Source organism: Erythrolamprus reginae, chromosome 3 (assembly GCF_031021105.1).
Source record: "Erythrolamprus reginae isolate rEryReg1 chromosome 3, rEryReg1.hap1, whole genome shotgun sequence".
Classification (NCBI taxonomy): Eukaryota; Metazoa; Chordata; class Lepidosauria; order Squamata; family Dipsadidae; genus Erythrolamprus; species Erythrolamprus reginae.
In genome coordinates, this window is record NC_091952.1 from 150,515,965 (window position 1) to 150,526,714 (window position 10,750).

At 40.6% G+C, this 10,750-nt stretch overlaps 1 protein-coding gene across 1 annotated transcript; it reads left to right on the forward strand.

The window, feature by feature from the left end:
- Positions 1-727: 727 nt before the first annotated feature.
- On the forward strand, positions 728-10,170 carry MED10 (mediator complex subunit 10). The gene is made up of 4 exons (XM_070747013.1): positions 728-987; positions 2,955-3,038; positions 4,743-4,845; positions 9,258-10,170. Exons 1-4 carry the CDS (start codon positions 866-868, stop codon positions 9,351-9,353), a joined length of 405 nt encoding a protein of 134 aa, XP_070603114.1. The 5' UTR covers positions 728-865; the 3' UTR covers positions 9,354-10,170.
- The last annotated feature ends 580 nt before the right edge of the window (positions 10,171-10,750 follow it).

Genomic DNA, 10,750 nt, shown 5'->3' on the forward strand with positions numbered 1-10,750 from the left:
CACATCACTTCACTTGGCTCCAACTTTATAGTGTTTTAAAGGACCCTTGCCCTCCCGTACTGGCATAGATGTAATTATATGAATGGTGGGCTTCCCAATCCCATCCCGGCTCAGCATTTTAAACAACTACTATACTTCCCCGTGTTTTCGATTCCTCGTTAGCCACCTTGTCACGTCAGGCAAAATATGTGGCTGTGTGAAAGGTAACTAACACAGTGTTTCCCAACCTTGGCATCTCTTCAAGTTGCCAAGGTTGGGAAACACTGAACTAACTAAATCCTAATAAAACAAAATCACCCTCTCCTCTAATGGTTAACGTATAGCCCTCTGGCAACCGCACTATGAAGCGGTATTTAAGTCTAAATGCTATTGCTATCTAAATGCTATTCGCGTGCATAAGGTAGAATGAACTCCGGGGTCAGTTTACACCAGTATAAAAGACAGCAATTTGGATGCTATGAGACTAATAAACCTGTGAGAGCCGCACGTTCGTTTAAAAAAAATAAGAAAATAAAAAAACAGTTCATTTATTTATCCCTTTAGAAAAAAAAAATCAGGCCGCCCGACCGAAAACACAGGGGGAAATTAAGGAGCTCAGAACGCAGAATTAAACAAGGAGCGGGAACTGCGCGTGCGCACGAGGGCAGACGTAAGGAAGTCTTCCTTGTATGGGCGGAGATTACTGTACTGTATGTTCCATTTAAAAGGGGCGGGGCTGGGGAGGAGAGACAGCCCCTCCTTTGAGCCGGAAGAGGAAATGGTACTTTAAAAGCGTTCATGGCCGCGCTCTTAGCAACCCGGAGACCGGTGTAGCGGAAGAGACTTTTCGCGGTGGAGCTTAGGCTTTGCTTTCTGGTTCCGAGGGATGGCGGAGAAATTCGACTCTCTGGAAGAGCACTTGGAAAAGTTCGTGGAAAACATCCGGCAACTGGGCATCATTGTCAGCGACTTCCAGCCTAGCAGCCAAGCGGGACTCAGCCAGAAACTGTGAGTGCCCTCCCTCCCATTCGGGATTCCCAAAGCGAGTGGGGCTGGCGGGAGTGGCAGCCCTGGGAATTGTGGGAAATAGTCACCTGGAGGGATGGCGTTTTGTTTATTTATTTTATTTATTTATTTGTCAAACAAGTATATATATATTAACATAACATAACATAACAAGTATATATATATTAACATAACATAACATAAGTAGAACATAGTAATAGAAAGGATAATAAGACAGTAGGACAGGGACATTAGGCACAAAAGTGCACTTATGCACGCCCCATAGTTTAAAAGTTTTTAAGTAGACTCAGAAAGAACATTCTTTGCTGTGCTTGTTTGCGTGTAACTTAATTGTTTGTGTGTAACTTACATTCATTAGATGGTCTGAAACAATTTTAAAAAATCATTTTAGAAGCAAAAGCAAATTTATACAAAGCAGCTTTAAATGCAGTTGTTTGCAATTTAAGAGCTTGAGTATTAGGCTGTTGTTTTCTTCCTAATATTCAATGTTAACTGGAACCTACTACGTAGCTGCAATGTAACATATTTTGAGAATTGTTTTCACTCTTTTTTCCATAATGTGCCATTGTGGTTAAATTGTTGGATGAGCCTCTGGGAATTCCGAGTTCTAATCCACCCTCAGTCATTGGGTGATTTGACCAGGCACTCATTCCCTGTGAGCCCATCTACATAACAGACTTTTGTTATGAGGAGAAAAGGAAGATTAGTTATGGATACTGTCTTGAGCACCTAGAGCAGTGTTTCCCAACCGTGGCAACTTGAAGATATTTGGACTTCAACTCCCAGAATTCCCCAGCCAGTGAATTCTGGGAGTTGAAGTCCAGATCTCTTCAAGATGCCAAGGTTGGGAAACACTGAGTTAGTTACATTTCACACAACCACATATTTCACCTGACGTGATAAGGTGGCTAACGAGGAATCAAAAACACGGGGAAGAACAGTAGTTGTTAAAAATGCTGGGGTGGGATTGGGAAGCACACCATTCATATAATTACATATACAGTATGCCACATGGGAGGGAAGGGTAATTTAAAACAGTGTTTCCCAACCTTAGCAACTTGAAGATATTTGGACTTCAACTCCCAGAATTCCCCAGCCAGCGAGTCTGCGGAGAGGGGCGGCATACAAATCTAATAAATAATAATAATAATAATAATAATAATAATAATAATAATAATAATAAAGTCCAAATATCTTCAAGTTGCCAAGGTTGGGAAACACTGACCTAGAGGAAAGTCAAGGTATCTCACAAATGAAGTATTGTTTGTAAGCATTACAGATGTCGTCTGTGACAGCTATATGATATACAGGTAGTCCTTGCTTTATGACCACCATTGAGCCCAAAGTTTATGTTGTTAAGCAAGATATTTAAGTGAGTTTTGCCCCATTTTATGACCTTTCTTTCTACATTTGTTAAGTGAATTACTCAGTTGGTGAGTTAGTAACATGGACACTGTGACTGGCATAAATATGAACCAGTTGCCAAGCAGTTGAATTTTGATCTTGTGACCATGGTGCTGCTGCATAAGCCAGTTTTGCAGTGCCATTGCAACTTTGAATAGTGACTAAACAAACAGTTGTAAGTTGAAGACTACTTGTATAGCTATTATCTATATTAAAGATATGTAGTGTAAGGTCTTGTTTATAAATAAGCTATAAACACATGGTAGAATGGGAAGTTGAAATTGTCATTCTAATTTTGTGGGGAATTCCTTGTGTTTAGCTTCAGGGTAAGAATTTTAAAGGAGATTTGCCAATTTGCTCTCTTTCCCTTTTGTTTTTAGAGCTTCTGTTTCCTTTATTTTTATTGCATTTCATGTTGTACAGCTAGATTGGTTATTGATAAGCCTCAGAATGTCTTTTATAAACCCTCTGCCAGCACAGAGGATGTATAAATTGATAATTCGACTTCACTGTGCTATAAATTAATAAAAATGGTTTCTCTCTAGGAATTTTATGGTTACAGGCTTGCAAGATATTGACAAGTGCCGACAACAGCTTCATGATATCAGTGTGCCTTTGGAAGTCTTCGAGTAAGTGTTTAACTTCTTATCCCAGCTGTCAGCATGTAGCCCTAGGGATGTTGATACTATTTACACAAGAGCAGTCACATACCTTGTCACAATAAGTTTAATAAATTGGACTGCAGGGCATAGAGTATATGTGTAAACACTAGAAATTTCATTTTTAAATATCTTTTGGAGTGCACCATGCTAAATAGTGTTTGATTTTTGAAAAGCATCTTATATCCTTTGGCTCTTGGGAGATACATTTGCAGAAGCTGTAGTTGTATCTGCAATGTGAAGGTAATGAAATCTCTCTACAGATACAGATTTGGAGGACATTTTTCATTTTTATGGGAATATGGTAGTTTAAAAAGTTCTAGACATATTAAGTTTATCTCATGTTTAATATAGCAGTATTTATTTTTGGTTTATTTTCTTAAAACCAATGGGAAGGTACATGTGGCTTGGCACAGAATTTCACTGATATCATCAGTTTTGCTTACAAAATGGGCCATAAGAGCAATAAGTTGATCAGTTTTCATATACAATACTATTGAATGGTCTTCATACCTTTTCTTAGATCTTTTCTATATAGACTCAATAAATTGCTGGGAACTCAGTGTTATTAAAGGTAATCCTTGCTTAACAACCATTTGTCGAGCAATTGTTCAAAAATACAATGGTGCCTTAAAGTTATGCCATTGTAGTGCCCCCACAATTACACGATTGCAGTCTGGGCTCTTGGCAACCTGTTTCACTTACAACAAAGCACCCCCATGATCCTCTAATCATTTGTGATCTTCCCTGCTGACTTCTCCAGAAAATCAGTAGGGAAGCTAGCAGGGAAGGTCACTGGAGCTCACTCTCATTCCTGGGGAGTGTCTGAAAAAGGTCCACCAGCCTCTTTGAGAACAGAAATCACATTGATTTTAGGGCACAGTTCCTCTGCCAAGCAGCCCTTCACTTTCAAAGATGCTGACTTAAAAACTCCATAGCAAAAGTCAAATGGGATTTTAGCTTGGGGTTCTGGCACCATAGGATTTTCGGAGCCAGGCTAACCCAAAACACCCCACTCTGCAAGTGCCCTGTACTAAAATCCCACTAAGCTTTCGCCATGCACTCTTTTGAGGGACCACTTATCAGATTGATTTCACACCCCACAGGGCAAAATCATTCTGACCATGTGTAGATATTCTGTACATAGAGGGGAGGGGAACTGCAACACTGGGCTGAGACAAGGAAGCTGGGATCATGAAGTTGCAAGTTTTTCTGCAGCTCAGTGCTAAAATTTCCTTTGCCCTTGGAATCATGTGGTTGAATGGGGAGAAGGCCAAAGCCTTCAGGGAGAGGAGTGGGGGTGGAGAAGAGATCCACACTTCAGTGGGCTAGCCAGCCAATGCCTCTTAGCCCATGGCAGATTTTTGCATGCTGGTTGATGCTGGGCGTCCTCCACTTCCTGAAGGGGAATTGGTATTGCTGTTATTTAAATATGGCAATCATATGGGTGCCTTGCTTAATGACCACAATGACTTATGATCTAAATTCGGGTCTCAATTTTTGGTCATATGTTGAGTACTCATAAATGTTTCTTAAATTCTGTGCTATTGTGATTGTGAGGTTAATGATAATCAAGTGTGAATTTCAGAAAATGATATTGGTAGAATACACATCATATGTGCATGGTTAATATATGTGAACCACATTAAAATCTCATAACATTTATTTTCTCAGATATATAGATCAAGGTCGCAATCCCCAATTATATACTAAAGAATGCTTGGAAAGAGCTCTAGCCAAAAATGAACAAGTGAAAGGTAAAATTGATACTATGAAGGTAAGTTGTCACTTGTACATAAAACAAACCCCTACCATATTCCTTAAGTGTACAGTGTCTACATGTGCATTCAAAAGCTTCAAGCCAATAACTACTAGTTTTTGCTGTTAACTTATCTAATTATTTACTAAATTTATACAGTCTCCTATTCCATATGTCTGACTAATGTACAAAGTTAAAAACACAAAAATGACAGCAAAATAACCAAAAGCCTTTTGTAATTTAATAATCCTTTATAGACTAGCCTTTAGGTCATATCAGAATACAAAATGTAAAATAAAGAACAACAATAATAAGTATATACAGTGGAACCTCGACATACGAGCAGCTCTACTTACGAGCTACTCGAGATAAGAGCTGGGAGGGGAGCGACATTTTTGTTCGCCTCCCGAGCTCACATTCGAGATACGAGCGCCAAGGAGCTGTCTCCTGAAGCCGAACGCTAACTTCCGCGTTCGGCTTCAGGAGACAGCTCCTTGGCGCTCGTATCCCGCGTGTTTTAAAAGGTTGCAGCCGGCCTGGGGGGCTCGGGGGCTTCCCCCCGAGCCCCCCAGGCCGGCTGCGACGTTTTAAAACACCCGCGCCGCTTCGCAGCTGTCTCCTGAAGCCGAACGCGGAAGTTAGCGGCAGCGGTTTTTTTGGTTGTTGCACAGATTAATTGACTTTACATTGTTTCCTATGGGAAACAATGTTTTGTCATACGAGCGTTCCGACTTACGAGCCTCCTTCCGGAACCAATTAGTCTCGTAAGTCGGGGTTCTACTGTATTAAAAAAGAACAAAATATACAAGTAAAAGAAAATGCAAATTCTGTTTCTCTGGCACCTGTAAATTTCTTCTATTTTAGTAATAGTCTTATTTTGTATTTCTGATACTACTACTACTACTACTACTACTATTATTATTATTAATTGGACTTTTATGCCGCCCCTCTCTGAGGACTTGTGGCAGCTTTCAACATATAGTAAAACAATATATAGCATCTTAGATCCAATTAATTAAATTTAAAATCTAAAAACCCCAAACCCATAAAAAACAGTCATTCCGTTCTATCAACTTTCACTCAACACATTCATTGGCCAGGGGGCAAGAGTCTAGTGGCTTCAAGCCTGACAGCATAAATGAGTCTTAAGACTCTTGCGGAAGGCGAGGCGGGTGGGGGCAGTATGAATCTCCCAGGGAAGGCTGATTCCAGAGGGCTGGGGCCCCCACTGAGAAGGCTCTTCCCCTAGGGCTCACCAACCAACATTGTCTAGTTGACGAGATCTGAATTAGGCCTGACCGGTCACTGGGATTCATGCTGCAGAAAGAGGTCCCGCAGGTGTTCTGGCCCGATGCCATGTAGGGTTTTGTAGGTCATAACCAACACTTTGAATTGAGTCCGGAAACCAATTGGCAGCCAATGCAGACCGTGGAGTGTTGGGGAGATATGTGCATGTTTGGGCAGGCCCATGACTGCTCGCACGGCTGTGTTTGCACAATTTGCAATTTCCAAATGCTATTCAAAGGTAGCCCCATGTAGAGAGCATTGCAGTAGTTGAACCTTAAAGGGATAAGAGCATAAGTGACCATGAGTAGAGACTCCCTATCCAAATAGGGCCGCAATTAGTGCACCAGTCGAACCTGGGCAAATGCCCCCCTCACCACAGCTGAAAGATGATATTCTAAAGTCAGCTGTGGATCGAGGAGAGTGCCCAAGTTGCGAACCCTCTCTGAGGGGAGCAAAAGTCCCCCACTGGGTGATAGACGGACAGATGGAAGTGTCCTTGGAAGGCAGATCCCACAGCCACTCCGTCTTGTCAGGGTTGAGTTTTAGCCTGCTAGCACTCATCCAGACCCTAACAGCCTCCAGACACCGACACATCACTTCCACTACTTCACCGAGTAGACACGGGGTGGAGATGTATAATTGGGTGTCATCAGCATACTGATGACAATTCACTCTGTGCCCTTGGATGATCTCACCCAGTGGTTTCATGTAGATATTAAATAGCAGGGGGGAGAGGACCGACCCCTGAGGAACTCCACAAGGGAGGGACCTAGAGGTCGACCTCTGACCCCCCCCCCACTAACACCAACTGCAGTAGGAGGAGGTAGGAGGAGAACCACCCTAAGATAGTGCCTCCCACTCCCAACCCCCCCAGTCGGTGCAGAAGGATACCATGGTCGATGATATCGAAAGCCGCTGACAGGTCAAGGAACAGCAGGATAGAGGATAAATCCCTATCCCGGGCCCACCAGAGATCATCCATCAGCGCGACAAAAGCAGTTTCCATGCTGTAGCCTGGCCTGAATCCTGTCTGCTGAGGGCCTAGATAATCGGCTTCATCCAAGGACCATTGGAGCTGGAGGGACACCACCTTCTCAACAATCTTCCCCATGAAGAGATGATTGCAGACAGGACGATAGTTGTTAAATACAGTTAGATCCAGGAAAGGCTTCTTGAGGAGGAAGTGCACGAGTACCTCCTTGCAGGGAACTGGAAAGGACCCCTCCCTCAACAAAGCATTGGTAATCTCTTGGACCCAGTTCTGTATCACTGCCCTGCTGGCCGAAACCAGCCAGGAAGAACACGGGTCCAATGAACAGGTGGCAGAACTCATAGCTCCAGTGGCCTTGTCCACTTCATCAGTTGTTACCAGGCCAAACTCCTCCCATAAAGGTGGAGTATGATGGGCCCCTGTCATCTCGACTGACTCATTGTCAGCTGATACTGCATTCCAATTGGAGTCAAGGTCTGTCCAGATCTGAGCAATTTTATCTGCGAAAAACTTGTTAAAGTCCTCAGCACTACCCTGCAAGGGTTCGTCAACTCCCCCCTGATTAAGGAGAGAGTGAGTCATCCTAAACAGAGCGGCTGGCCAGGATTCCATAGATGCAATTAGGACAACATTATACGTGCATCTTGTCGCCCTGTGTGCCACTTTCTAAATCTCCATATGAGCTTTTACAAGTGTTCTGTCAGATTCGGATTTACTTTTCCTCCAATAGTTCTCTAGACATCTCTTCTAGCGTTTCATCCCCCGGAGTTTCTCAGTGAACCAAGGAGATCTCCAGGGTCTACTGCAACAGAGAGGACGCAAAGGCGCAATTTGGTCTAGAGCCTCCGCAGCCGCCGTATTCCAGGCTGCAGCAAGAGACTCTGCCAAACTGTGCACAAGCAAATCCGGAAAAACCCCAAGCGCCCTCTGAAAGCCCTCCAGGTCCATCAGGCATCTGAGGCAGAACCTCTTAATCGGTTCCGCCTCCCTGCGGAGGAGGATTGGAGCCTTGAAATCCAGATATGGCCTAATGGCTAATCATAGTATGACATTAAAAAATCCCATAACCTGCAGGCGTGCGCATGCAATTTCCCTAGCAGTAGAACCACTTTGCAAGCTCCATCCCCATGTGACTGGACCACCAGGTGAAATGGCAGAACCCTGTCTTCAGGCCTTTCCAGAAGGCCAGCAAGATCAGAGGCAGTGTGACGTCAGGGCTCCCTTGAAGTGAAATGTGTTGCTTTTGATTCTTTGTGGAATCCGACTGGTTGTTGCATGCTCAATTATTGCTTCCATATTTTTTTTTTTTTTAAAGTTCATATATTTTAAAAATTGCTTGAGACCATGGGGCTTTTTACATTTTTTCCCAGTTCTCATAGTTTTCTTTAGTGGAACACTTAAAATTTTAAAAATATTACAGCATGAAAGATTTAAGATTTTTTTATATACACTAGATATCAAAAGTTATCTCACTCCTGTTAACATGCTAGGTTTTTGAGATGTAAAGAACCCCTCAAAATAAATCATTTCAGAATTTTTTTCTCTTCTTATATTAATATATAAGCTGCAAAATTCTATCAAAAAACAAGCTGAAAGGGGTTTTGGGGGTGTGTGTGTGCTAAAAAAACTAGAATAATGTGGCTGCAAAAGTGTGCACACACTTAAATACTTTGTTGAAGCACTTTTTCATTTCTTGATTTTATTATGTAAGCAAAATATACCACAGTGAACAAATCTTCTGTATATGGTTTTATTCTTACCTGCAGTAAAGGGACTGATTTAGCTGAGTAATCTCTCTTGAGTGTTTTGTATAGTCAGTACATTAGAGCTGAATGTACAAAAAGGTGAGGTTACGCTCTGTGTTTATTCTGATTTAGCAATCAGTCTTTTGGCACATCTTGCCTTGGGAATCTTTGCCCACATTTCCTTCTAAAGGTGTTCCAAATCTCTCAGACTGTAAGGGTATCTCTTATGCAAAACAATCGTCCGGTCACCCTGCAGATTTTTAATTCAATTTAGATGTGGGCTCTGTTGGCCCATTCTGATGGTCTAGTGAGGCCACTCTTGTTGATTGGAAGTATGCTTTGGGTTGTTATCATGTTGAAAGGTGAAATTCCAGTTTCTTTGCATGACTTTTCTCTTTTTCTCCTAGAAATTCAAAAGTCTGTTGATTCAGGAACTGACGAAAGTGTTCCCAGAGGACATGGCTAAGTACAAAGCAATTCGGAGTGAAGATCCTTCTCCATAATTACATTTTCCCTTTTCCTGTACTGTCTTTCAGACTCTGGTGATATATTTATATGATAATAATTAACAGCTTGAGAAGTGAAGATGTGTTCAACTGGAATACTGATTAAATATTATATCTCTTGGCCTGGTTGGAATCCTTTTGTACTACATCTGCAGTCACTGAGGAAGTTCAAAAAAGAATCTAGAACTTCAAAACATCTTTTTAAAGTGACACGAAGCCTTTTTCTGAACTGAAACCTATCTCATTTGCATCTTGTAAATACTACACAAAGCATAGTGGATTTAGGATTGCGGTTGTGTATTATAGCTTATATGAAATGAGGTAGCAGTATAAATGTGTTTTTATTTCTTCTGAATTCTAAATTATTCTTTTGAGCTAGTTTCTAGGGTGAAGACTTTTTTCTATATTTTGATCTACAATAACAATATTTGTTCCTTTTTGTATTGTCATAAAAAACTGAAATGTTTCTATTAATATACTGTACATGGAAATATACTTGGAGGTACTGTCAAAGCAACTTTTAATTTCTTCAATTTTTCATAGTTAATGAAAAATTGAACTTCTAAATATATTATAGCCTTAATATATTAAATTGTTTAATATCTTTTATGTGGTCTTCTTTTTTGTTTATATCTCTTCTGATAGTCTGGCAACCTTGAGAATTGATTGCATAAATTGTAAACAAAGGATTTACATTTTGTATTGTACAAAAATATAGCTATAAGCTTATACAGGCATGTTAATCATTTCTGGCAGTCAGTTCTGATTTGCATGGAAATGAGTTGTTATGAATAAACAGTAGCGAGAACTTGCATATCTTATCTTGAGTATTTTTCATTGGAATAAATTGATGTTTAACTATTTAGTGAAAAACGTTTTCTGAATCATACCCAATATGTATAAAGAAAAGGAAGGTGATGGATTGATATCCGAGTCTATGGAGAGGGGCGGCATACAAATCCAATAAATGAATGAATGAATGAATAAATAAATAAATAAATAAATACATAAACAAACAAACAAACAAATAAATAAATAATTGTAATTACAAAGAAAGCTCAGTTACATATGTGCACGTGTGGTATATATGTACATATATACAAATTTTAAAAAACAAGTTGCATGGCTAAGGTTAAAGATAGAAAGGAATTTTTTTATCTTAGAAAGATAGATAGAAAGATAGAAAGGAATACAGTATTTTAAGAATGATCTAAAAATAAAAGTGGAGATGATTTCTAAGACAGATCCATCAGGTGATCTACTACAGCCTTCACATTCATAGGCCAAGATCTGGCTTGTTGCATCATTCCTCAGTTTTTTTTGTTTGCAGACAATCAGATCACTTTAAAGATTTCAGTGAAGCCTGCAAATTACAATAGAATCTTGCGTTGTGA

Excerpts from the sequence above, each read along its gene's own strand:
- MED10 (XM_070747013.1), top strand. The coding sequence starts at position 866 with ATGGCGGAGAAATTCGACTCTCTGGAAGAGCACTTGGAAAAGTTCGTG. Across the intron at positions 988-2,954 it reads GCGGGACTCAGCCAGAAACT|GAATTTTATGGTTACAGGCT; the intron begins GTGAGTGCCCTC and ends GTTTCTCTCTAG. Across the intron at positions 3,039-4,742 it reads GTGCCTTTGGAAGTCTTCGA|ATATATAGATCAAGGTCGCA; the intron begins GTAAGTGTTTAA and ends TTATTTTCTCAG.